We start from the raw sequence: 27851 nt of genomic DNA, 5'->3' as shown, positions 1-27851 counted from the left end.
TGGAAACACCCTCTCCCCCAAATCATGACCTGAGCCGAAGTCAGACGCTTAACCGACTGAGCCACCCAGGTGCCCCTTTTTTTATGATTTTCTTAACATTTTCTTTTCTCCAGCTTACCTTATTGTAAGAATACGGTATATAATACATGTACCATACATAATATTTGTTAATCAAATGTTACTGGTAAGGTGTCCAGTCAACAGTAGGCTCTTAGTAGTTAAGTTTGGGGGGGGGGGAGTTATATGCAGATTTTCAACTGTGCAGGGGGTGCCCCCCGCCCCAACCTGTGTTGTTCAAGGGTCAACTGTATATTGCTACAATTGTTCTATTTTATTAGTAATTATACTCATCTCTTACTGTGCCTAATTTATAAGTTAAACTTTATCAAAGGCATGTAAATATAGGAAAAAAACACAAAATATATAGGGTTCAGTACTATCTGTAGTTTCAGACCTCCACTGGGGGTTTGGAATGTATCCTTCAAGGATAAGGGGGAACTACTCTGGTAGTAATAATGTTTACTACTATAATTATTATTACTGTAGTAATAATGATATTCATTATATGATACTCTTCAGGAGTTTCTATAGTTCCTCCCTCCCACCTTGGATTAGGACACCTTTTCTTTTGTGCCCCAAGCCTCTGCTGCCCCACTTTGCCAAATCAAAAGACTAAAGGAATTCATTTAATGCTCTGTTGAGTCTAGAAAGCTGTCTTTTTTATTTTTTAATATGAAATTTATTGTCAAATTGGTTTCCATACAACACCCAGTGCTCATTCCAACAGGTGCCCTCCTCAGTACCCATCACCCACCCCCCCATCAACCCTCAGTTTATTCTCAGTTTTTAAGAGTCTCTTATGGTTTGGCTCCCTCCCTCTCTAGCCTTTTTTTTTTTCCTTCCCCTCCCCCACAGTCTTCTGTTAAGTTTCTCAGGATCCATGTAAGAGTGAAAAAATATGGTATCTGTCTTTCTCTGTATGACTTACTTCACTTAGCATAACACTCTCCAGTTCCATCCACGTTGCTGCAAAAGCCAAATTATGGAGAAAGCTATCTGTCTTAATCACTCCACTATACTGCCTTCTCCAAGCACATTAGATGCTTCAAATCTATAACCAGGGAATGCTGGTTGATGAACATTTGATTGTCTTCCAAATTTGAATGCAAATGATCAAATTTGTGTTTTTCTTTCTAATTTGGTAAATGAAAATAAATAGTGTAAACATAGTGTTTTATTCACTTAAAAATATGGCTATCAGACAGTAGAAGCATAACGAATCACATTCAGATGCTTAGACTGTCATCTGTAAAGCATCTTTGAGCAAGGGCTCTTACAGCTTTGTAAGACTATTATCTTCTACTTTTTACTTTATTCTACTTTATTATCTACTTTATTATCCACAGGGTATTTTAGAGTTCAATGAATCAGAAGAGAAACTTTTGAAAAGACAATAGTTATTATTACACTTACCTTTCTTGAGTAACTGCACTATTTCTTAAAATTTCCAGTTCATTTAATGACATTTTATGCCTTTCTTTTATTTCATTTACTTTCTGGTGAGCTTTGTGAAGTAAGTTAACAAATTTGTTTCTCTCATTTCGAACAGTGTCATACAGTTTAGCAAACTCTCTGAGTCTGTGGAAACACAAGTGTTTTTGAAACTCATGAAATAAAATTCATTTTTTGCCCATCTAACAAGATAAATCGTCATGTAATTCTTTTACCTCCGATGAATTTCACGTTTTTTCTTCTTGTGTATCCTGATTTCAAGATCCTTTGCTTTGATCTCCTTAACAATATTGCTATATTTTTGCTGAAATACGAAAATTATGTGTGAAATTAAGAAAAAAAAAAAAGCTCAGCACCACTAACATGAATACTCCCAGCTGCACCTGATCTCATTCCTGGCCATTAAGGAGAATTCTATCTTAGCCAGCTGGGTTGTGCAGTTTGGGGTGGGGGTAGGGGAACTGTAAGGGAGAGATCTGAAAATTGCCTGGCCAGCTGAACTGAATTAATTAAGGACAAGAAAGAAGGAGAGAATAGAGCAAGAAAAAAGCCTATATGAGTTGTCTTTGAGGAAAAGTTTGGGAAGCTTTTAAGAGAGCGCAGGAGTGAGTATGGACATCACAGCCGGGCTGGTAAGTGAAGAGTTTGTGAAAGATAGTTGAAGGAAGATGATTTGTAGTCAGTTTTGACACATGTTAGAAATGGAACCCCCTGTGGTATTTTGTGAGAAACAGAAGCCATGATTTTCAGGCGCTTTTCCGAGGAGAATGCCATCCCGTGTCAATGCTTGCTCAGAATGAAGGTTGCCCTCAGAAACAGCCAACATCTGGGTCACAGGGTAAATTCAGGTATTCTCTTTTTGTAATGTGTCATATCATATTCGTTTTTAACAGGGAACCTGTGAACATAATCCCTTTGTGGAATACAATGATTGTCATGTTAGAGTGTTAGCTAGCATGACAGGAGAGTTGTTTTTGTCATTGGTTTCATTGCTCTTTTGTTGGCGATGTTGCACTGGGTCAGCTCTGCTAGTTTGTTGGGAGCCCAGGAAAGTCGTGGGGTGGAGTAGTAACTAAGGGAGTTCTCGCATTGGTTTAAACAACGCTGGCTTGGTGAACCTGGGAGGCACGGGTGGGGGGGTGGGGAGCAGTTTAATGCTACCGCTGTTGACTTGTTCTTGGACACATCTCACCATGTGAGATGGTGGGGAATCACAGAGATCTGCCCACTATGTCAGGCCTGTCCCCGGGAGGCACCCACCTTTTTCTTACTGAAATCGTCATGTGCTCGAATCCTCTGCACATTGCCACTGACGCAGTTCATTTTTCCTCTAGATTGCTGACTACTGCTTATTAAATCCTGAAACTATTTTTCAGTACGTGATTGAGTCTTGTTTGGGGAAACTGTATAGTCAAACTCAAGGAGACAATTACAGCTTTCTAATGAACAGTATGTGAAATTGAGGTTATCCTGAACTTGTATAGTAATTAATGGATGGTTACAAAAATGCAATTACCTGAGCTTTCAGGAAATCCTTGGATTTTTGCTCCTTCTCATCAATTTTGATTTGAGTCATACGGACAAGGTTGAAGGCAAGTTCTCGCATGTTTTCCTGCTCCTTTAAAAGCTTGTTTTCTTCTGCAAGTTGCTGTTCCACTAACTTGGACTCAGCTTCTGATAGGATTTTCTTTTGAAAAACACCATATATTATAACTGATTTGTTTGAAGAAACACACTAGGGCCAGTATCTTAACATTTTTTAAATTTCCTATGTAGAAGTTAGTTTGCTAGAACATAAAACAAAGTAACTCGACTGCTTTAGCTCCAAGTATTTTATCTTAGGAAAGAATGCGCAAGTATTAGCATTTTAATGTGATAGAAGTTTTTCTTAACCAGACTTTGTTTTCAAGTAACTTGAAGAAAAAGAAGAGACATAAAATCATGTTTTAAAATACTTTAACAGTAGCTTGAATAAACAAAATTTGAAAATTTAAAATTAGACATTGGTGAAATAAAACATTTATTGCTTATTTTTAATCCGATTATATAATCAGTAGCCCTTTTATTTTAAAATCTCATGCATTTGTATAATTTTGTTTGTTCAAACACATCCTTTTTCTCCTATTTAACGTGGGGTTCAAGTAGACCCTGAGATGAAGAAACAGACCCACATTAAATAGGATCATACTATATTTGATGACTCTCCTATTGATGAAGTTTTGTGGAGCACAGTTAAAAACACCACAACTTCGTATTAATCACCCTTAGATAGAAGCTTAGATAAGAGTCGATATTGACCTGTTGAGCCAAATTCCTCTTAGCCACTTCAACTTCCTTGTGGAGTTCTCTCCTTCTCTCAGATAATGTAGAATCATCTTTAGGGATAGCTTCCATCTGGAAATAAAAATGTAAAACCACTATTTACACAAGAAAGAAATCTTCAATGTCATGTAGTCAACTCCACTGTGTACCTTTTGCAAATGGTGGGCAAATTATTATGCTGAATATTCTTTATGAAGTCATGGTAAACTAAAATATGAAAACCTGCCAAAAATCTATAATTCACAAATTGCAAATATTTCTCCTTCATTTGGAAATAAATCTTGCTAATAATAGCTGCTAACAATTATAGAGCATTGATAATGTGTCAGGAGAGGTTCTAAGTGCTTATGTGTATGGTCATATTTAATCCTCACAATAAACCCTATGAGGTAGATAATATTATTCTCTCTAATTGTACAGATGAAGAGAAGGAGGAACAAAGACATTTAAGCAACTTGCCTCAGTGATACAGGTGCAAACCCAGGAGGATAGACTCAGAGTCCATGAATCTAACACTGTATTTTACTGCTTCACTAACTCATAACTCAGCACTTTGGAAACAGGCATGTTCAAGTGATATTTATCATACTTATAAAATATAAATATTTATGAAATCTTATAGATTAAAAAAATTGGAGCCATTTAGGGGCACCTGGGTGTCTCAGTCGGTTAAGTGTACGACTTTTGATTTTAGCTCAGGTCCCAATCTTGTGGTTTGTGGGATCGAGCCCCATGTTAGGCTCTGTGCTGACAGTGTGGAGCCTGCTTGGGATTTTCTCTCTCCCTCTCTTTCTGTTCCTCCCCTGCTCGTGCACATGCACTCTCTCTCTAAATAAATAAACCTAAAAGAAAATAGGAACCATTTATTAATCTAGTAAGAATACTTGGCTACTCAATATGTAGTAATTTGATGAGTAGCTGGAAAAAAGTTCTTACCCAAAAGAAAAGCCTCTTACATTTTTTTTGTTGATACCTGAAATTCCACCATTACATTTCTATTGTATTGGCTTGTGCTTTTGTCCTCTGCTAAGGAATTTCAGGAGAAAGTAACATTTCATTCTATCAGTTTTTGCTGCCTTTTAGGAATGATATTGTCAGATTCTTTATGATGGAGAAGAAAGCAGAGAGGAGGAGGGGGACACACAACAGCTTCTGGGGAAACACCATCCAAAGACAGGAAGGGTTATCTTCGGGTGCTGACAGCATACTTGAGTTAGAGCAGGTTTAGAGTCAGACTTTTATACCAAAAGCACATGACTCCAACTTGATAGTTTATTTCCTATGTAACAGCTCACACTTCTAGGAACTAAGGTGGAATATTGGCTAAAATCTGTACCAAGAGGGAAAGATCATGCTGTTTAGTGATTTAACAGTGTCTTTCTGAGATTTGTGTTGCTCTCTTAAAATAACTAAGTCTTTGGATGTCCCCAAATCCATGAACTTGTGTATCTTCAGTAGCACCTTCTGTACCCCCCCAATGCCCAAGATTCCTGCTTCCATCTTACCATGGAGAGCTAGCTACTGAGGAGCACACCCTGGATTAGAAAGACGAGACATGGTCTTGTGAAATCCATATAACAATACACAGAATTTGTGATTTTGAGGAGCAGGTAAATGCTATATCAGGTCAGGAAAGGGACAGCTCAAAGTAGACTTGAATAATCAGGGAAGATTTTATGGACGAGTTAAGAAGTCAGATGGAAAGAGTTTGATTTCTCCTTCTGGAAAGTAGAGTTCTTTCTTTCAGAGGAAGGCCAGCAAGTGTCCCAGTTCCTGTGTACTTCTCTGCCACAGGTGCCCAGAAGCAGGCTACTCCAAATGCTTGGCTCCCAAGTGTAGACAAATCTGTGTATGAATGCTAGCTGGGATGAAGAAACCTTACAAGGTCTTTTCAGAAGATATGATGAGGGCACACTCACTAGCTTCTCTTGTCAATTAAAGCCCCTAATGAACTTTCCTGGTTTCAGGTCTCAGACATTTAGGTTACAAATGTCTGAGTGTTTTGAATTACAAACAATACTGCAATGAATTGTATTTATTTTTGGATTCTGGCTAGCTGCTTCTCTGATACTTTTCTTAAGTCTCCATAAACCTAACCCTCAAGTTTGAGACAGGAATTAAGGATGCTTGGTTTGTGGGAGAAGTATCAAGGTGGGCCATTGGTAGCTTAGCCAATATCCACCCTCTTCTTTGACCTTACTAATAAAACCCCAGTTTTGTTCATAGCTGCAATGTATCCTGGATTCCTTAGACTCTTTTGTAGCTGGGGGTGACCAGGATATGTCAGTGAAATGTAAATGGAAGTCTGCTGGATGGGACCCCTGGGACAGTGATTGTTTTCCTGCTAAAAACACCACCTCAACCAAGTGAGCTGCCATATGCCTTTTATTCTTTGCCCTTCCCCATGTTTGTTTGATCTTATGCCTAAAGGTGGAATGGCTGTCTTTTGACCTTCAAAACAAAATATACACATTAAGGGTGACAGAAAAAAGAGCTAAGAGGATCTTGGGCCTACCTCTGGACTTTTTATTATGTGAATAAAACAGTCCCTTATTTAGTTAAGTCACTATAATTGAGTTTCTGTTACTTCTGGCAGCCAAATTGATTCTAGCTATATTCTAGTTATGTACTAATACTGGGGTGACTTGAGATATTTACCACTACATTTGAGCCTCAGATTGCATATATCAGCAGGTTTTGTAAGCTTATTTATTTTAGTTCTATGTTTGGGTTTTTATAGAGTAACATTTCACACTTAGAAAAAAAAATGTGTTCATTGTAACCAAACAAAACAAAGTGTTTAAAGTAAGAAATTAAACACCTGCTCCCTACCTTTCCTTCAAATACTACTCCCCACAAGTCATGGTTAATAGTTTAGTGTCTGTTCTTCCAGACATTTTCAGTGCATGAACAAACATCAGTAACCTTCATAAAAGTTAAGAAGTTAGACATGATTCTGTTGCAGTAAACATCCCAATTATTTGATATCAAAAGAACCTCAGTTTCTTTAAAGCTTTGATATTTTCCTAAAATATTTCAAACTTTCACGAGGTTTGTGGCTTGACTTTCTGGAGTCTCTACAGTCAAAAGCAATAGGAGAATCAAACAACTCTCTCTAGGGGGAAAATGAAGTCTGAAGAGTAGTGGGAACTCTTCATACTTACCTTTTATCTCCTTCCTTTTTGGACTGTGTGCAAGGCTGAAATGTTCACTCAGTCTGGGAGTGACTATTTTCAAGTGCTGCCAGCCAGCGTAGGACTGTGGCCAGGCTAATTATAAGTCATGAGGTCAAAGAGGAACATAGTCTCTCATGGAAACAAACTGCACTAGGGCAAAACCAGATTTTTCTCAAAACCAACGAAGGAAGAAGATTTTATTTTATTTTTTAATGTTTATTTATTTTTAAGAGAGAAAGAGAGAGAGACCAAGTGAGAGCAACAGAGGGGCAGAGAGAGAGAGGAAGACACAGAATCCAAAGCATGCTCCAGGCTCTGAGCTGTCAGCACAGAGCCCAACGTGGGGCTCGAACTCATGGACCATGAGATTGTGTACCGAGCCAAAGTCGGACACTTAACCTACTGAGCCACCCAGGCGCCCCAAGAGGATTTTAAAATACGTGTTCATTTCTGTTCATTTTATATTCAGTGGGTGCTATTTTGTGAATTTAATAGCTAGAGGTGTCCTACTATAAAAAGCTTTTATTTATTAAAATCTGAACAATGTATGAGCATTCTATTGCAATCTCCCATTTGGTCAAGGCCATTCCTTATATATATTTGTGTCCAGCCAGATTAACCTGTAGTGGCAAGCCTTATCATCAGAAATAGCTCCCAACTAGCTTTATTGTGCCTTACTCTTAAATATAAGGAGATAGCACAGGGTCTGTGTTTGCCCAAAGTTCCAACTTAGCCGTCATAATGTGCTAGGACCTGGGCTAAGATGGAATAGCTTGTAGCAGACCAATGCTCCTAACAAGAATAACTTGAAAAGTTGGATTAAAAAAATATGTTTGAAGGTGTAAGAGTTGCAAAGGCAAACAGAGTTAAAGTCTTCAAAGCTTCTACCTAGCACTGTCTGGAAAGTAGCAAATTATTACTTTATATGGACTCTAATTAAAATCAAGGATGAATGTTGTAATCTTTAGGCTAATGGGTGGGAAGAGAATGCAGAACTAACTAAAGCATATCTAAAATGGGGGAAATAGGACAATTGAAAGTAGAAGTAGAACAGCTCATTTTTTTTTTTTTGATTCATCCAAAAGAAAGATATATAGGAGGGAAAATGGAACATAAAAGAAATGGGACAAAGAGAAAGCAATAGTAATATGGTGGGCAAAAGCCCAAGTAGATCCATACTTACATGAAATGTTTTTGGACTGAATACAAGAACTAAAAGGTAAAAATTTTCAGACCAGATATTAAAAAGTATGTGCTGCATATAAAGGACACATCTAAGTAAGGACACAGAAAGAGTAGGAGTAAATGGATGGAAAAGGAAATAACAGGCAAAAGCTAACCAAAAAAAGCTAGTATAACTTATAATGTCCTAATATCAAAGGCAAAAAGCATTTCTAAAGAGATTTCACAGTGATAAAAAGAATTAATCTACTTGCTAGAACTGTAATAAAAATATTAGAAGTATATGAGAAACAAAAAAAATAAACAATTTAAAAAAAAAGTATGAGAAACATAAATAACTGTTCTCTTTGTTTTGCAAAAGTGTAAAAAGCATATTTTGCCCCACTGAGATAGGGGGAAAAAAAAAAAGGTTTGTGAATGCCATTTGTAACACTCCTAACCCTAACCAGTTTTGTCCACACCTTGCTAAAGATTAGCGTTTCAGTCAGAATAAGTTAGGTTATGCTACAGAAATAAACAACCCCCAACTATCATGGCTCCAAACCATGAAGTCTTATTTTTTGCTCTGACAAAGCCTATGGACAGTCAAGATGATTGTTCAAGACCACAATTAAAAAAAAAAATTTAATGTTTATTTTTGAGAGAGAGACAGAGCATGAGCAGGGAAGGGGCAGAGAGAGAGAGAGTCACAGAACCCAAAGGAGGCTCCAGGCTCCGAGCTGCCAGCACAGAGCCCAACGTGGGGCTCAAACCCACGAACTGCAAGATCATGACCTGAGCTAAAGTCGGACGCTTAACTGACTGAGCCACCCAGGCACCTGAGTCCAAGACCACTATTGGCTGAGCCTTTGGACTGCTTCCATTTTACAGCACCTATGTATCATCATGTACTTCCACAACTGCTGTAGGAGAGGAAAAAAGCTAGAGGGTCTCACACGGGCAATCAGATATTCCGGGCTGGAAGTGACATGTGTCCCTTCCATCCACAATCTATTGGCCAGAACTAGTCATGTGACTCTGTTCGACTGCAGGGAAGTATACACTTCCCACATGCCCAGAAGGAGAGGAGAATTAGGTATAGCTTAGGATCAGTAGTGTCTAGCAGAGTTGGAAACTCCTGTTTAAATTTCTGAGGTCATGAACCTCCTTATGGTCACAGAGCATGACAATACTGAAAAGAATGGGTATGGTTTTTATACACCCGGCTCCTTCACCTCAGAGACTGCTCTCTTTTCCACCAAAGGATGCATCCTGCTCAAGGACCTACTGCCTTTCAGAAGTGCTTGTTCAATTAGTAGAGGCTGCTGATGGAGGAGAGTGCAGAGGCACCAAGACCAAAAACCCTCACTTGGGAGCACAGAGATAGAAGATACCAGCTATCCTGAGCATCCTCTGACTGGAGTACGGCTAGTTGGAGGTGCAGGCTGACTGACAAACTTTGATCTAGTCCCTGACTATTGCAGTCTGCAGTGACACCACGCTGGATCTGACTCTTTCAACTGGTAAAGACAGTGGTCCACTTGGTCCTACTCTGTAGTGAAGCCTTGAGCTCTTCCAGACCTGGATGGCCTCACTGCTTCCCCTGGCCAAGCTGATGCCTGATTCAAGTAAGACACGTCTCTAACCTTGGGTTAGCAAAAAGAGATCGAAAAATGTTAAGACAGAGCCTCTATGATAGATCTGATGCAGTTTAAAATTAGCATTCTCTGTTTTCCATTTCTTTACTGGTAGCAAAAACAACTTTTTAAGATATCTTTACTTCACAAAGATGGCACGGATCTTGAAAAATCAAAAAGTGGTGCACAGCACCCACCTCTAATAGAAGCCTTTGATGTAGCGCTTGAGTTTGAGTGAGTGCATCGCAGGACACTTTCAAGAGTAGCTCCATCTTTCTTAAATTTCGAAAATCTCGTTCTTTTTCTCTTTGCTTACGAGAAAGTTCATCATGGTAGTTCTGCTTGTCAATGAGACAGTTTCGTAAATTGAGATCCAAGATTCCTCTGTTCCAGGAAAAGAGAGAAAATGAAAGTGATTTGTCATCAACTGCCCTTCATGCTTCTCAAGACAGCATGCTCAGCATATTCATACAGAACTATCCTCGTATGAGAAACCAATGTTAAATCATGCTAAAAGCCACTTTATTTGTAAGTTGGTATCATTTAGAGTCCCAGGCTAATTAGAAAAAACCCAAATGGAGGGAACCCGGGTGGCATCCCACTAAGCGTCTGACTTCAACTCAGGTCATGATCTCATGGTTCGGGAGTTCGAGCCCCGACAGCTTTGGGCTCTGTGCCGACAGCTCAGAGACTGGAGCCTGCTTCGGATTCTGTCTCCCTCTCTCTCTGCCCCTGCCCCGCTCACTCTCTCTCAAAAATAAATAAACATAAAAATATTTTTAAAAATAGCAGCTCAGCAGAGACAGAGGTTCCCAGTTTCCCTAAAATTTTATTTACAAATAGGAATTAACACCTTCCCAAGGAATTGCGTGGACCACAAAATTATTCCCATTAGGAAAAAGTCATGATTACCTGAGGAATACCGTTCATATGTAGGAAAGATCCCACAACTATAGCATACTCCAGTGATATACTTTTCAGAGGCACATTTCAAAAACTTACAATAATATAAACATTGTGTCCTTGAGATTTGGTCACAAGAAATTGAGGAAAATGATGAGTAAACAATGGGGAAAAATACTGGGAAATACTTTATTTTTTAATAAAGGTAAAAATCTATTCAAAATTCTATAAACTATTTATTGAATCAACATAAATGTGTTTGAGATTATGTTTTGAATCCTTAAGTAGAAACTGAAGACAAGTTTAGATGACAGACACACATAAATGTAACCTTTCAGTCAGTGAAGTTGCTTCATTCTCTCTGGTCAATTCCAACAGCTTGACCAATTGGTTATATTCTCGTTCTTTTATTTCAAGTAAGGCTCGTTTGCCTTCAACTTCCTTTATTACATCCTCCTTCTCTTCCATTATGGAATTAATTTTGGTTTCAACTTTCTTTAGGAAGTCATTTAGCTCTTCGAGTTCATATTCTAAGACAATCTTTTTCTTTTCCATTTCTCTGTGGAAACATACATACAGATACAGTTACATACATACATGCATATGTGTGTATACACACACACACACACACACACACACACACACACACATACACACACACACACACGTTTGCCTTATTTTGAGCTCATGCTGTCTCTGCCTATTTTTACTACCTGAAGAGGCGATAGAAGAGCTAGTGGTGAACTCAGAAGTGGGGTGAAGATCACAGATGAGCGGGACTTAGGGGTGTCTCCACTGAGTGCCAGTGAGGGCAGTGATTTGTCCAGCCTCCTCACTTCCTCCTTGGCTCCCCACTGCACCACCTTCTGGGATCTACCCTCTCCCTGACCAGCCTTCTTGAACTGACCTGAATCTCTCAACTTTGGTGGTCGTGACAAGGTGGCTTTTAGAACTGTTACTAATGCCTGCTTTCTTCTTTCTCCTTACCAGAGCAATCAAATGGTTTCTCCAGAATTTTTGTTTCTTCATTTATCTTTATTTTTTTGAGCTCCTCTAAACCTTAAGAACTTCCTCCATGATTTCTGCCTCCAAAATTGCTCTGAATGTTTGGGGGTGTTCCCCAGGTGATTAGATGACAAAGTAGAGTTACTGTCATCTGGGCTTTAGGCTTCTGGCTGGCTGACACACCATAAAATTCTACACATTAAAATTCCAATAATTTATCTTTTGCACAGCTCTGTTAACATCTGTAGGGACACTCCATACAGATTCAATTTATAAATTGGAAAGAGACATAAATAAATGTTATGAATGTTAGTAATATGCTGCCTTACTTTCTTTTAATGAACTTGATACACACAACTGAGGCAAGGCTAAATGCAGATATTTCAAAGGTTGTAATAGTAATTTGATGTGTTCAATGGCTAATATTCTCGTTTTAGTGAGCATACACTAACTTAGGGCTGGCAGGGCTTAAAACATAATATTAAGTCATACACTTTTTTGCGTGTTGTTTTTTCTATCTCTTTTCCAATTTGTACAGGAACAGCTTGATGGTGGACCACTTCATCCTAGTAAAGAAAAGGAATGTTACATTATGTAATTTTAGACCAGAGTTAAATAGAAAAGAAGTACAATGTGTAGAATTCTTATCTTCCCCCTACTGTCTAGGGTGCTTTAATTATTTCATTTAATACTCACAGTGACCTTACAAGACATGGTTTGTAACCAGTTTAAAGAGGAGGTAGCTGAGTGTAACGAATACTGTCTGTTCCCTCTATGGATGTCCACCCATCTTTCCGGGTTTGCGGGGGTTGGCTCATGCCTGTTTTCCTCTCCATAGGATCGCCACTGGCTCAGCAGACCTGTCTTCTCAAGGGATAGGGAATGCAGGGAAGGGGGCAGCTCTCTGTGACCAATGACTAATTGATGTGGTGATACCACGGCCCATCCCCCCTGCCTCTGGGTGGAATTCATGGTCTAGAGATTCCCACAGGATCAGGTTGAGACCAGTATTTTCCTGAAAACACATTTTGGCCTAGTTTCTTCCCCCAACTTTCCTGACATTCCTATCAGATTCCCCTTAGAGACCTCCCTCAATGAGTATTTGTCTGAATACTAGAAACTCTGCTTCTAGGGAACCCTAAGACTTGTGCTAAGAAAGCTTAAATAATTTCCCCAAAGTCACGCAGCTAGGAAGTGGTAAGGCCGAGATCAAAAGCTAATTTTGGCTAGTACCACTTTTCACTATGCCCTGTGGATTCACAGAAGGTTCTATTTTAGCCTCAAGCCACTTATGTACAGGGCAGGCATTATGAAACAGCCCTTCCTGCCCAAGGATCACACTGGACTTTGGTGCCTGGGGTAATACATGCATGGAGGTTGAACACATCATGGCAGTGAAGTGAATTTATCCCGGGATCTCGCTCAGTCCAGGGGCAGGTCCAAATTTTGTAAGGCTAAGACTCTTATGATTTGTCAGGGGGCCTCTCTAAGATAAAGAGTAAAGAATTATAAATGCTAAATAGGTACAGGGCCTTGGAAGAGGTTCATGCAAGTGAGGGGCCTGAAGCTTTAGCTTTGTTAGGCTCCTCGTAAATCTGTCTCTGCTGAGGTACTATGTTCCAGGTAGCAGCTGGGCACGTCGTGTTTGACTGCTCTAAGACCCTCGAGGAAAAAGTGGTCAAAGTGAATCATAATTGTCATTAAAGCCAATGAGTCTCAGATGTTGTTTCTAAACCAACTCTAGGGGTGTCTGGGTGTCTCAGTAGGTTAAGTGTCTCACTCTTGATTTTGACTCAGGTCATGATCTCACCATTCATGGGATCAAGCCCCACATTGGGCTTTGCACTGACAGCGCCAAGCCTGCTTGGGATTCTCTCTCCTTCCCTCTCTTTCTGCCCCTCCCCCACTCATGCATGCTCTCTCTCTCAAAAATAAATAAACTGTTAAAAAGGTAAAATAATTCTAGGTTATTTAAATTGTTTTGAGAGTTATATATTTTTCAAAATAAAATGAATTTTAATTATTTCCTAAAACATAAATGCATAAACAAAGTCTTAGTCACTTTCATGGGGAAGAGAAAGTAAAGTGAAATCACACAGATAAGGGTAAAGTTATACAAATATATGCAAGAGGTTAGGACATTTGGTTGCTCTTCAAAGAAGTCACTGTGTTTGTGACATCCAATTCTGATGTAGAAGAAAATTCTTAGTGAGGTCTTTTCCCTGGGCCAGGGCTCCAAGTTGGAGAGATCCTGTCAAACACTCTTAAAATTTTTTGTGAATTCCCAGGGCCCAGGTTTAGTTTGATTAGATCAGTCACAATGCTGAATATTTCAGTTTGTGTGATGCTACCCCTCTTTGTCAAACCTGTGTAGTTAATCTTGATAACCATGCATTTTTATGTCCACAGAGGAACAATGTTTAAATATTTATGTAAGTAACACACCTTTAGGTTGACCTGATATTCCAACAGTTCTTCTAGTTCCTTCTGCTCCTTCAGTAATTGCTTTTGCTTAGATGCCAAATCTTCCCGTAAATTTTTGATTTCTAATTTCTTCTGCATTGTTTCCTTACGTAATTCTTCAGTGCTTTCTCTCAATATTCTCATCTTCTTCTCCATTTCCTTAAAAGTCAGGAAAATTATCAGGTTATATAGAGCCTGAGCAAGTATCTGTCTACCTAAAAATCAAATTAAAAATAATTTTACTCACCATTTTGATTATATTTGTTTTGAGTTTCACAAATGACTTCTTCTAAAGTTAAATACAAAAATGACTTCTGACATCTTCAATCAAGGCATGACAGTTGTACTTCATGTATTAAACACTTTACATCAGATTCAAACTCTTTTTTTTTTTTTACTAGTGGCTCCTTTCTATCCTGTATTTTATTTTATTTATTTTTTTTAAGATTTTATTTTAATCTCTACACCCAACATGGGACTCAAACTCACAACCCCCAGATAAAAAGAGTCACCTGCTCTTCCCAGCTGAGCTAGTCTGGTGCCCCTCTGTCCTATATTTTCAATGTGTCCTTTTTCTGAGTTAATTTTTATTTCATACCAAAAAAGCATGAGTGAAAATTTCCAGCCCATTTTCTAGTAGCTTTGTGATTTGACATCAGATGCAAACCATCTTTGACTATTGGGCTTCTGGTTCACCTGAATCCCACATGAGAATTAAAGACTGAGGAGTTCATATTTGGAAAACCCAACCCTTTGTGCTCCTTAATCCCCCTCTTTGTAACCCATTCATATTCTCCCCAAAGGCCCTCCACTCCAGACTCAACACATCTTTGTTCCCTTGCCTGATTATTTGGGGAGTGTTTGACTTATGGGAGAGAAGCCTTGTACTCAGAAAATCTACACATTATTAATGACTGAGCGAATGGATCCATTTAGCCTGCTCTGGGTTTTCTACATATCTCCACCCTCCAATGCTGATGAGAGCGGGTAAAATTGGTGATCCTATGGTCTGGAACTAAAATCCAAAATTCTTTTTCCCATAAAATCTGTGTGGTAAATGGTAGGTAGGTACTTATATAATAATGTATATTTTATATGCTATATATGTATATGTACATATCTATACTCATACACATACACACACATATAAAAAAGTAGTATTTTACTCTATGACAAACAGGTTTTTTTGCCTTGGAATGAAAACACCAACAGCATGCTTCTGAAATATAACCATTCAGAAGGGGGTAACAGTGCAGAATGTAGTGACATTTCTCTTTACTTTGTGTGATAGATCACAAAAAATGTGATCTCACAAAAATGGATTCCCAATTCCTCCTGTTCCTATAGATATTTGTCATTCTTCTCATTAAGAAGTAGAGCTCAGAGGAGCCTGGGTGGCTCAGTCATATAAGCATCCAACTTCAGCTCAGGTCATGATCTCATGGTTAGTGAGTTGGAGCCCTGCATCAGGCTGTGTGCTGACAGCTCAGGGCCCGGAGCCTGTTTAGGATTCTTCCTTTCTCTCTCTGTCTCTGGCTCTTACTGTCTTTCTCTCAAAAATAAGTAAACATTAAAAAAAAAAAAGTAGAGCCCGTTTCTCTATCCCTTGATTCTAGACTTAGCCATGTGACTTGCTTTGACCAATGACGGATTACAAAAGCAGAGGCTTGAAAGGTCTTATGCTTTGGGGGTCTGCCATCACTTGAGGCTGTTTTTTTTGAGGCCGGAAACCCTTCCACTACTATGTGACGACTGGTGACATGTGATCTTAGACCAGCTAGCCTGCCAACTGGCTGACAGATGAATGAAGCCATCTTGGACCACCCAGCCCCAGCTGAACCAGCTCAGACCAGGAAACCTCTGTGTAAAATAAGAAATGTTGGCTGTTTTAGGCCACTAAGTTTTGGGGCAGTTTGTTATGCAGGAATGGATAAGTGGTACATCTCCTTTATAAAAATGTCTTATAGTAAGCTTGAGATGTTCAAGAAGCTCTGAGGGTAATAACTATGCAAAAATAATGTTTTTAAGTGCTAACCACAGACACCCCCCCTTTTTTTTCTAAAAACAAAGCAGATATTGTCCAACTAAACACAGCCTATATTAGATGCCAAATAGCTAAGCCTGTAATAGGCATCACTATGTTTATTCCAGAAGTTATTCCTTTCAGCATTGTCTATAGTTAAGACTTTTGGATCTTTCAAATGTCTCAGGGTATGGTTGTTGTGATAAACATTAATATTTATCAAAAGGGATATTTGAATCCAGTTGTATTAACAAACTGTAGACCATCTAAGACTTACTCCTGGCTTAGGTATCTTCTCAAATTCCTTTATTATGAGGTTTTTTTCTTCTGTTAAGCTGTTAAAAAAAAAAACAAATTTGACAAAGTACAAAAGAGTAAGCTATTTCTGCAGTAATAACTTTCTATTTTCTCTTAGAACGCACTTCCTGTGTTTGTTTGCCAGGGAACCTGGTGTCTGTTCTTTACGATGGCTTCAGTGACTCCCGGTTAGGTGCTTCCTCCCCAGTCCTCCCACAACACTCACTGCGTATACCAACCCATTAGAACAGTTATCTTATCGCATTATAGCTACTTGGTAGCAGGCCCTTCCCCACTAGACTCTGACTCCTTCCAGGCAGGCTCTGGGTCTTTTCTTTTCTTTTTTTTTTTTTTTTATACTACTTGCAATGAACCAATGCCTGCCTGGATTAGTGCAAAAACTTCCACAAGCTCCATCAAATAAGCAGATCTCATGAGCCAGTAGATCTGGGAAGTTGGAGCAAAACATGCACACCAGCTTTTATTTTTATGAATTTTTATTTGCAATAATGTAAATTAAGGTTAGTATAATAAGTACGTACCACATGGAATTTAATGTAGGTTAGCTGGGACACAAGTTGAAGTTGAACTTTCAGAGTTTTGAATACTTAGGCCTTTGCTGTTAGAGCTTGCATACACATTGACAATATTTAACTTCCAACCTATTGATCCTACACCTCATGCAGGCTGCCACTAGGGGGTGGTAGTGTGCTGTCATATTTTGATTGTAAAGGCCACCTTAGCGTCCCTGAGTTGGAAAAATGGTGACTTGAAGCTCTCCCACAAGATAAGACTCACAGTCTTTCCTTTAAGTAAATATAAAATAATATATTTTTTAAAGAAACATAAGATGGCTAATTCTTTAGGACATTTTAAACTAATTACGTCTCTATCATGTGTTTTTTATTAAGAAAAATTGACTTTCCCTTTAAGAGATGCATATTTTTCTATTTATAAAGAAGTCTATCATTCATAATCCCATCCCATCACAGTTGATCATTTTCATTTTCTTTGTATCTTTTAATTAAATTATATAAAATGTGTATATATGATTGAATCCATTTTTACCTAACATGTAATTAAAGTAGCTTCCCAACTGCAAAACAGTCTTTGTAATTAGTAATTTAATAGTTAGTTTCAAGGTTTCCTAGTGGGTGAGTGTAGCATAATAAAACAATCCCAAACATTGTCCATCTTTTACTGAACTTGTATCAGGTAATTTACATGCATTTCTAAACTTCAGAACTTACTACATAGGTATTATCTTCATTGTACAAATGAAGAAAACTGAGGAGTTAAGCGCCTTTTCCAAAGTCACACAATCAAAACTAAACTGACATTCAAACCTAGAAATTGAGCTCTGACTCCACGGTGCTTTTCAGTATCAAGCTGCCTGCCTGTGGAACACATTATTATTTAAATATTCCACTATTTTTAGAATTTAGATTGCTTTCAGTTTTTTACTCTTAAAAGTAATCATTTAATACATATTCTTGTGCATTAATGTCTTTTTTCCCCCTCCTCTGGATTCTCCTTTTTGCATGGCATTACTGAGATAAAGAAAAAATACTTTTGTGCCTCTTGATATATATCAACTTCTAACCTTTTAAATTGACATCAAACTTTAAATCTGTCTGACATTTTCAGCTTTCCTGACTAAGGGGTGCTTCAGTGTCAAAGCTACTCAGGATTTATTTCTTTTCTGCAGCAAGAGAGTCCTAACTGAAACCATGTCCTCAAAGGTTTTTAATTTTAAGGACTTGGGAGTGAAGAGACAATGCAGGAAACCCTGTGTGTGGCCATGTGCAAGAGATATTTTTCACTATCAGTAGTAGAACCAGTCTGAATTAGTGGAAGTTGCAAGAGGTAGATTTTTGAACCAATACAAACCATAAACATCTAAAAATCAGGCTGTCCAAAGCTGGAACGGGCTGCTGTGGGAGGCTGTGTGCTCCCGTCAGAAGGTGTTTAAGCACAGACTGGTGATCACTGACAGAAGACTCGGGTGGATTCTAACCTTGTAGTCAGGGCTGAGAACTGCTTTCGGAGCCAACAGTTCTTAAAACTCTGACATTTCTCAGAAGTATGCTGGGATCTTGTAAAAACTGCAAATGCTGCCTTGGGTGAGAAGGCTTGGAACCATTAGTTTTAAGGTTGGATCTGCCTTTCAATCAAGTTTCTCAGGTCCTTCTCTTTTAGATATGAAGACCACACCCTGCAAAACCTGTTCTAAGCTCATTCTGCTCTTGGTTGCCACAAGGAGAGCAGGAAAGATTTAAAAAGTGTTTAGGAAGTGAAATCTATTCCAGCAGTGAATTTTTCCTTACTACTAATCCTAATGACCTGTGTGCCCCTGTGTCGTAGCTAACATTCCAGAATTCCAGATGCTTTGCTAAAATAATCCCTCTGTTCCTTTCTTGCTGCATCTGTTTGTTTCTTGGTTCCAACTTTGCTGTTACTACTGGACTAAGAATGGCAAATGGCTACCAAGCCCGGATTACACCACAGGGATGGCAGGGACCAGCTTGGAATAATGAGCAGTCACTAAGGCCAGGGTCACGTTGGGATAGCCCTGCATGTGAACAGCATGAGTGCTCCCACTCTCCATGTCCCTACCTGTGACAGATAGCAATAACTTGCCATGGCCTTGTTTCCCCACCTGGCCAAGACTTGTCAGAATGCATCAGATTTAGTATCAGAGACACAATTTACTTGCTGTCCAAATCTGAGGAGTTATTAGAAAGCAGGGAAGCCCCAAAAGGTAACAAAGTGAAGGCAAGGAAATGGTTGAAAAGGATATTGGAAAATCTTTTCAGAGGCTGTTTTTAGAAAGATAATGACTTCTGCTTTGTTTCAACATAAGTTCTCAGGGTGCCTGGGTGGCTCAGTCAGTTAAGCATCAGTCTGACTTTCACGTTCATGATCTCACAGTTGGTGGGATTGAACCCTGAGCCTGGCTCAGCATTGCATTGCAGGCAACCTGGAGCCTGTTTGGGATTCTCAATCCCAGTCTCTCTGCCCCTCCCCTACATGTGTACACTCTCTCTCTCTCTCAAAATAAATAAATATATATTTAAAAAATTTTTTGAGTTCTCAATAGTATTTAAAAACCTCATTATTTATAATATTAATTGAGCTTACTTAAGGTTACATATCCTTTTTTTAAAAAAATATTTATTTATTTTTGAGAGAACACAAGTGGGGGAGGGGCAGAGAGAGAGGGAGACACAGAATCAGAAGCAGGCTCCAGGCTCCATCCTGTCAGCACAGAGCCCGACATGGGGCTCAAACCCACGAATTGTGAGATCATGACCTGAACTGAAGTCGGATGCTCAACCGACCGAGCCACCCAGGTGCTCCAGGGGTTGCAAATTCTTTCCTAAACTGCATATTCAAGAGGTCAATGAGTATTAATCTCATAACTGAAACTATGGTAATAGATTTAATTGTAACTTACCATTAGCATTTATTAAATAGAGTTTATATTATGTGACAGCATAAGAAAAGTCAACCAAATTATAGAGTAAAATTTTATTCTCTAGAGCATTTGAACAATAAATTATTCTTCATAGCTGCCAGTGATTCAGAAGTTCCTAAAGATATTGGGGTGGAGGGGTGTTACTTATTAGAGCTTCTATTATTTAGACCCTGAATAAAATGAGTTTGTTGTACTGATCTGAAAAATATCATCTGTGTATTTGAATGAATGGTTTTCTCTCACTGGCTTAGTTTCTTTATTTTTAGGTGGGGATGAAAATATCTACTTTTTTCCTGGGGAGAGAGTGTTGAGTGAATTTGTTTCTATACAGTGTGATATGAAATATGTTAAAGCCAAGGAAATACGCAGCCTATATAATTCTTTCCTGGTATTCCTTTGGGAATCACCATTATTTTTATGAAAATAAGTTTGTTAATACTTGAGATGTGAGGAAGTCTGCTCGAGCTCAAAGTATTATGCGTTGCAAATCCGAAAACAATACACGCTAAACATTTCTGCAAATGTGAGTCCTGAATATTCTTGTTCACTGTAGGTCACTATGCACAGTTCCCTCCCTATCCCAGGCAACTCAGTGAACAATTTGCCTGTCTATACCTAAAAGGCAAGAGTTCTGGTTGTTGCTGGGTTTTTTCCTTGGCAGGAATACTTGGAAATTTTAAACAATTTAAATATCAACTGACTTATGTTCCCTTTACCCTTTCATGGAAATGTCAAGCATTCTTATCTTCAGTACTAATGAACAACCACCAATTGTTTTAATTTCATTATTTTCTCAACTGAAAGAGTGCTTACAGAGCACAGAAATAGCTAGCCTTTCTTTTTATAGATCTCAGTGTGAGCCTGAAACAAGTTTAGATTGAAAGACAAAAGAGAACTCAGATTTTTTTTTTTTGCCCTGAATGTAATTCTCCTGATGAAACTAGGCTTCTTCAGCCCCCCAGTTGAAAAGATAGGACCCAAAGAGAAGATTTCAAAACCCAGGGCTTACAGAGTCCTCAGAAAGTCACTTAAATAATTTGCTTAACTCTCGGTAGCAATGAATTATATTCGCTCTGTCGGAGATCTACTGAGATTCTTAAAATTAGCCAGAGGAAAGTTCTGCCACCTTAAAAGGTAACAAATCCTAGGAGCGATTATTTGGCTTTCTCTTCAGTGCCCAGGCACAGCATCCAGCATACCACAGCACAAAGCGTGGACTGTACTCATTTTGAAATTCAATCTAAATAGTGTGATTTGCTGAACAAACTCTTCCACTGACTTGCTACTCCCTCCACAGGAAGAACATTAGAGATTTTGGAAATACTATTTGCCTTTCTAGCAGTACCTTTCTACGTTAGTTCACTGAATGACATACTCTAGATCTGGATAGGTAAATGTGTCTTCCAAAAGGATATTACTGTCTTTCTTGATCCTGAGGGATAGTTCAGGAGAACAAGGTTGAACAAGTGGTCTGTGTTCGTGTATTAGTAAAATATAGTGAGCTAGATGTGACCCTCAGCTCACACAGGTTTGTCTGCAAAGTACATGTGGGGCGTCCGCTGTGCAGCCGTGTGGTCTGGTCCTGCCGAAATGATACTGGGCTACCATCAGGGCCAGAGAGGGCGAGAGTGTGTGCCAGGTCTTTGTTCCATGTAGTGTGCTCTTTGGCTGCAACTTCCAAAGCTTATGACTTTCCGGACACAAGAAAACACAGTAGAGATCTCCTCCATGAACACGTCTCCCTGTCACTTGAGCCTTTTTCTATAAGTTGTGTTACCTTCTTGTTCAGGGATGGCCCGTTCTAGGCAATCAAGGAAAGAGCTAGGCTTGTAGTCATCTTAACATTGCCATCTTACACTCAGTGTGCCTAAAGTTCCTTCCTAATTTAGTTTAATTTTTATCATTTTATTTATGTGGAAAGAGCTTTCCTCAAGCGTATCTTCAGTGTGCTTGAGAGAATTGTGCACTTACCTATTTAATCTGTACTGATTATGAAACTCTCTTTCCTTCACTGCATTATATTCATTTTGATACTTGAGAAGTTGTTCTCTCATTTTAGAGACCTCAGTGGTGAATGCCTCAGGAAAATTATCAGCTTGCTGCAGGTGAAATTGCTGCTGTTGTATTTGCTTGGTGAAACGTTTGGCATCCTGGAGCAGCTGGACCTCTGACTCCTGTGTGCTGGGAGCCATGAAACAGAGATTGAAATAATGAGAAAGGTGTACTTTTAACATCCATAGGAACTCCTGTAGAGATCTAGCAAGGAGAGGAGGGAGCGTGTCCACACAGCTCCTGGTTCCTTCCGTTCCTCAGTACAATTCAATTCAGTGATAAGTTTGTGCCAAGTATTACAGTAGGTACTAGAGGTGAATGGAACTTACAATCTAGGAAGGGGAACAGATGGAATAGGAAGCTGGAGTACCAGCTGACAAGTACTACCACTATCATGTAGATCAAAATGGTGGGAGAGACAGAGAAAGCACTGAGTTGGATGGGAATATGGTATTTTTGTTGGGCTTTGAAGAACAATCATGACTTCCCGGACTGGCAGGGGGTGGGGGTGGGGTTGATAATAAGAGAGTGGGTCCTCCTTTTAACTGCCTCAGCAATGCTGGCTCTAATTCTTGAATTCTCCTGACCTGACTGTAGGGAAATTTTTTCCTCCTTAATGAACTAAGAAACAATAAAGTTTTCTAATGACACTTTACTAAGAAACTGGGAAGAAAAATTTTCCTATAAAATTATGGACATAAACTCCCTTACAGGTTTCTGATCCTATCTTCAATGTCTGGCTAGAGCCAGATTTAAATGTCACAGTTGAGGGGGATCCCCTATCTAGGTCTTGTTGCTATATAGGAAAAAAGGTTAAATATCTGGCAAGAAGCAGATTTGAATGGACACAGAAACTGGACTTGGTGAAAGCTTCTAAAACTCATTCATCTGTGCTGCAAGCTAGCCCCAGCTGTAGCCTTACCAGCAGACTTGATTCACGTTTCCCAAAAACCCAACTGCCTCACATTAGCTACCTCTCCTGTTTGGAAGCAAGACAGGGCTGGTGCCATTTCCAGTTTTAAAGTCAGCACGCCTCTTTGGTGCACACCCCAGCAAGGACCCTTGCCGGGAGAAATCTTCAGGTTTCTCCTCATTTGCAGAGATGCCCAATGACTTGACAAAGGCTGTCTCAACTGAAGTTGTCTGCTCCACCCATTTCCCCTAGTGTTAATACGTCATTTGCTCAATAACATCCAGTGAGACATTTACTGGGACATACTATGCCCCAGGCACTATGTTAGGTACCAAATACCAACACAGCTATGGTGATAACACATATGATTTCTGTTAACAGAAGTTGGAGTTTTTTCTTACAATTTGGTTTCCTTGCATGTTAATATACTTGGTAAATCCAAAGTGGCCTGATCTTCAACTGTGGAATTGTGAATGGTTGTTGGCTTGTGCCACGGTGCCTGATTTCCCCCAGAAAGAAAGTGGACAAGGTGGTTAGGGTTCCAGCCAGAACACAAATGGTAATTCCCCTACATGGACTTAGACTATGCGCCAGCATAAGAGAACTGAACAACTTTTATAACGTGGTTCCTATGCAAAATTCATTCAGCTTCAGTTCAGCATTTCCAGGCTCTATATGCCCTGTCACAGCCCCAGCAGCAAGAGTGGAGAGTTGGTGTCTTCGTGCTTTTCTCGCCCCCCAGGCGGGAGGAGTGGGAGAGGGTGGTGGGTGTTTGTAATCACAAGAGAGGGAACTAAAGGGTCAAGAGGAGGTAAAATGTGGGTAGCAGAAGGGAAGTAATGGTTTTGCAACACAACCTGGAACTAGGAAGAAATAACCAAGGCCATAGTCTTGGTCCTACATGGCTGTCTGTCACTGGGGCCCGGGCAAGGAGGAAGCTGAATCAGCACCCCACAAGGCTCTCTGGGCTGGGCTCTAGACTAGAGCTATCTGGAGGGTGAGAAGTGTTGCTGTAGGACTCGTATTGGCAAAGAGTCTTGAAGGGATGTTCTAAGAACTGCATGGATTTTTCCCCCCCACTTAAGCAGTGTGAAGTATGTTGAAAAAGATTACCCAGACTTTCCATCTAAATCCTCCAAAAGTTCGTGTATCTTGAGAATTATGTGTCTACACTGCCAGTCGGGGCCAATTGTGGGAAATGACAGGATAAGGGTGAAGAGTTAGCTTGAGGCTGGCACAGAGGAGGAGGAGGAGGAGGAGGAGGAGGAGAAGCCAGAGCTGGGGGGTTGTTAGGAACCTGGATGGAGTGAAAGTGAAGGGTGCATAGAGATGGAGCTCTGCTCTTCTCCTGCTGCTTCACTTTTCCCTCATGCTCCCTTCCTGAAAGTAGTCAAATGACTTTGGGCAGGAAAAGAAGTAGAGCTAATGTTTGCAGATTGGGGGACAGGATGGATGGGGAATGACAAGAGGGAGTTTCTATCCATTGCTGCCTCTCCTTGGCTTTTGATGAAGACCCTATGCCAGGTTATGAGGCAGGAGGTTATGGAGAAAAGGAAGAACGAGGCTGGGGAGTAGTAAGGAGTAGCAGCAGAACAGGATTTCCCTTCTTTCTTCACTCTCCTTCCCTCTTGATTCCCACTGGCTGATAGCAGGTGCTTAGGAAACTTTGTGGAATTGTCCTGTGGAAGCATATTCTTACATGCTGTTGATTGTGACTAAGATTAGGAGAGTAGCCTAGGGTAGAAGGAAGAGGTGAGAAAACTGAAGCCTCAGCAAATGTAGCCTGGGGTTGTGCTAGTGTGTGAAGGGAGGTGGGGAGCACAGAACACTGTAGGAGTGTCCTGTAGTAGATAATGTCAGTGCCCCACCAAATCCCCTTGGCCCACTCTGGGGTCACCTGTAGCTTTGGTGGACAGTTACCGTACATCCCGACAGACCTGTGTGCCTCTGCCTGAGAGCTTTGTCTAGCCATAACAACTTACTTGGCTTCTCAAAAGGCATGCTAGAAGTGCGGGGGGCTCCTCTCCCTAGGAGTAATCTTTGATCAACGATGGATGGAAATTAGTGGACAAATATCCCAGTTTCCTTACCCTTCAGTGGGAGAGTTCTGAGGTGTGTCCTACACACTCAGAGGGTCCTCAGTGAGACTGAGCACCAGTTGGCCACAGTGTTAACCTGCACATTAACACACCCTGGCCGGATTCCTCTCTTCCCCATCTCACTTCCCCATTCTCCCACGATAATTTCCGGTGTCACTTCTCAAACTACTTGAACTCAAATCTTTGCCTCAAGGCCTGCTTTTGGGAGAATAAAAAACAAGATAGATCCCATCACAAAAAAAGAAATATAAATATGATAAAAGATGTCTCCACGTCCGCAAATAGCATACCTTATCACGGTATCATGTAGCAAGGTGTACTTCGCTTTTAACTCTGCCATTCTGGTTCCAGGAAGTTTTCCCATAGCATGTAACTAACAAAGAGAACACAAGACCACGATTAGCCATTAGCCATCACACTCCTTATGCTTAAAGCAGAGATAAAATGGATATATGGATATCTTATAAGATCTTTCCAGTCGACATTAGAGAGGAAACACACCAGACAGGATGGTATATTACAAAAATGCTGGGTGTTTGGAGAAAATAATTCTAGTTCTATTCTGCCTCCAGTAAGCTCTACATTCCTGAGCAAGGCTCTTACCTCTCTAGACTATGATTTCTCCATCTGTAAATTGAGGGAAGGAATTGAGTTAAGTTCTTCCAATTCTAAGAAAACATATTTCTAGTTTTAGCAAACAGCCTGAATAGTATAGATGTTAAGTTAAAAACTTACAACAATTTGTAAGTTGAGAGAACTAATAAATTACTTATTTATTAGTAATAGCTGAGCGTCTATTACAAGCAAGTGTTATATTTCAGTTATTTCAAAGATATTTTGTGAAGTAGGGATGAATCGCCATTTTAAACTAAGGTTTGGAAAGTTAAGTGATTTGTGTCAAAGTTACAGAGCTAGTTAAAGGTGGTGTGTCAGGATGTATACCCAAGTGGTCCAGCTCTAAAAATCCACGACCACTCCCCTATACCACAATCTCTCTGCCTCTACTGTCGAAGAAACATGAGAGTTTGTTTGGTATGTAAAGTGCTATTATTTGTTTCTTTTTCATTTTGGGTAAAAGAACTTTTACTCTCAGAACTAGATGATAAGTAGTAATAGACATCACAGTGCAACACAAAACACTGAAGTTTTACCATAATGCAGTGAGCATTTGTGTTAGGTTTGACTTTACCTGAGCTGCTACTGACACAGTATCAAAAAATGGAGCTAAAGGAAAGATTTGTGTTTATCAATGCCCTGTGGTTCTTACCTCCAAAATATCTCCTGAATCCATCTGTTTACCTCTCCTTTCTCTGTGACATCCCTGGCTAGTCTAAATGACATCCCACAATAACGAAACCTCCACTGTCCCCCTAGCCTTCCCTGTGTCCACTCAAGGCCCTTGTCTGTCTACTTTCAGGGAGAGCTTTTAAAAAATTAAACGAGGTTTTGCTATGCTGGGTGTTCAGAACTCAAGTGGAATAGAATTCAAGACCCTGGGTGTGACCCCTGAGGTGCTGCGTGACCCTGCTGCTTTCCAGTCTTCTTTTCCAACCTGCTTCTCAAGCTCTTAGTGCTCCAGCCACACTGCCTGCCTTTTATTTCTGTAAATGCACGAGTCTCTTTCCTTCCCCAGAGTCTCTGTGCTGGTCATTCCTCACTTTTCCTTGACTTCACCCCTATTCTTTCTTCATACCTCAGCTTAAATATCAATCTGTAATCAGGCATTCTCTGACTTCTAAATTAAGATAGATACACACACCACTCACCCCAAAAGAATGCTGTACTTAATAACAGATGCCATATTACAATCTGCAGTAATAAAGAAATGTGACTAAAGAAATGTTACTCCCCAACTCATGTATAAGCACCACGAAGAAAGGGCCTGGGTACTCTGTTCTTCACCGTATCCTCAAGCCAGCAGAACCCCAGACCTGGTGCAGGTACTTGGCAAACATGTGCTGCATGAGTGAATGAGTGTGGCTGATAAAATGTGATGGTCTGAGTCTCCACAGTAAGGTTTCATGGTCTCCCTACCCAAATCAGGGTAGAAAAAACAGTGTTAAATCCACTACGAAACCCTTTTGTGAAAGTGGGATCTTTTGAGAGTCACCTACAAGTTGGTACCAGACCTGGGTTCCAATCCTCACAACCCTCATTTTCTCTATATGGGTAGATATGTAAACAAGATTTTTTTAAGTTTTTATTTAAATTGTAGTTAGTTAACATACAGTGTAATATTAATTTCAGGTGTACAATTTAGTGATTCAACACTTCCATACAACACCCTGTGCTCAACACAAGTGCCCTTCTTAATCCCCATCACCTTTCAAACTTATCCCCCTCTGGTGACCATCAGTTTGTTCTCTGTAGTTGAGAGTCTGTTTCTTGGTTTTCCTATCTCTCTTTTCCCTTTGTTCATTTGCTTTGTTTCTTAAATTCCACATATGAATGAAATCATATGGTATTTGTCTTTCTCTGACTGACTTATTTTGCTTAGCATAATACTTTCTAGCTCCTTCCACATTGGTGCAAATGGTAAGATTTCATTTTTTATGGCTGAGTAACATTCCACGGTATGTACGTGTGTGTATATATACATCATGTCTCCTTTATCCATTCACCAGTTGATGGACATTTAGGCTCTTTGCATAATTTGGCTATTGTCAATAGGGCTGCTGTAAACATCGGGGTGCATATGTCTCTTTGAATTTGTAATTTTGTATCCTTTAGGTAAATACCTAATAGTGCAATTGCTGGATCCAGGGTGGTTCCATTTTTAACTTTCTGAGGAAGCTCCATCCTGGGTAAAC

General features: G+C 39.7%; 1 protein-coding gene across 1 annotated transcript in view; it reads right to left on the bottom strand.

Annotated features, from left to right (window-relative positions):
• The window catches only part of CCDC146 (coiled-coil domain containing 146), a 115295-nt gene that overhangs the window by 15778 nt on the left and 71666 nt on the right, over positions 1 to 27851 (bottom strand). The window contains exons 3-13 of the mRNA XM_042915992.1: positions 25332 to 25414; positions 21949 to 22158; positions 16480 to 16537; positions 14162 to 14338; positions 12209 to 12282; positions 11043 to 11270; positions 10006 to 10192; positions 3811 to 3906; positions 3029 to 3199; positions 1728 to 1816; positions 1474 to 1638 (exon numbers count right to left, since the gene is read on the bottom strand). Of these exons, the coding sequence (XP_042771926.1) occupies positions 1474 to 1638; positions 1728 to 1816; positions 3029 to 3199; positions 3811 to 3906; positions 10006 to 10192; positions 11043 to 11270; positions 12209 to 12282; positions 14162 to 14338; positions 16480 to 16537; positions 21949 to 22158; positions 25332 to 25414 (1538 nt within the window). The remainder of the gene's footprint in view (positions 1 to 1473; positions 1639 to 1727; positions 1817 to 3028; positions 3200 to 3810; positions 3907 to 10005; positions 10193 to 11042; positions 11271 to 12208; positions 12283 to 14161; positions 14339 to 16479; positions 16538 to 21948; positions 22159 to 25331; positions 25415 to 27851) is intronic.

This window comes from Panthera leo, chromosome A2, assembly GCF_018350215.1.
Source record: "Panthera leo isolate Ple1 chromosome A2, P.leo_Ple1_pat1.1, whole genome shotgun sequence".
Taxonomy (NCBI): Eukaryota; Metazoa; Chordata; class Mammalia; order Carnivora; family Felidae; genus Panthera; species Panthera leo.
This window is presented reverse-complemented; position numbering and strand designations above follow the sequence as displayed.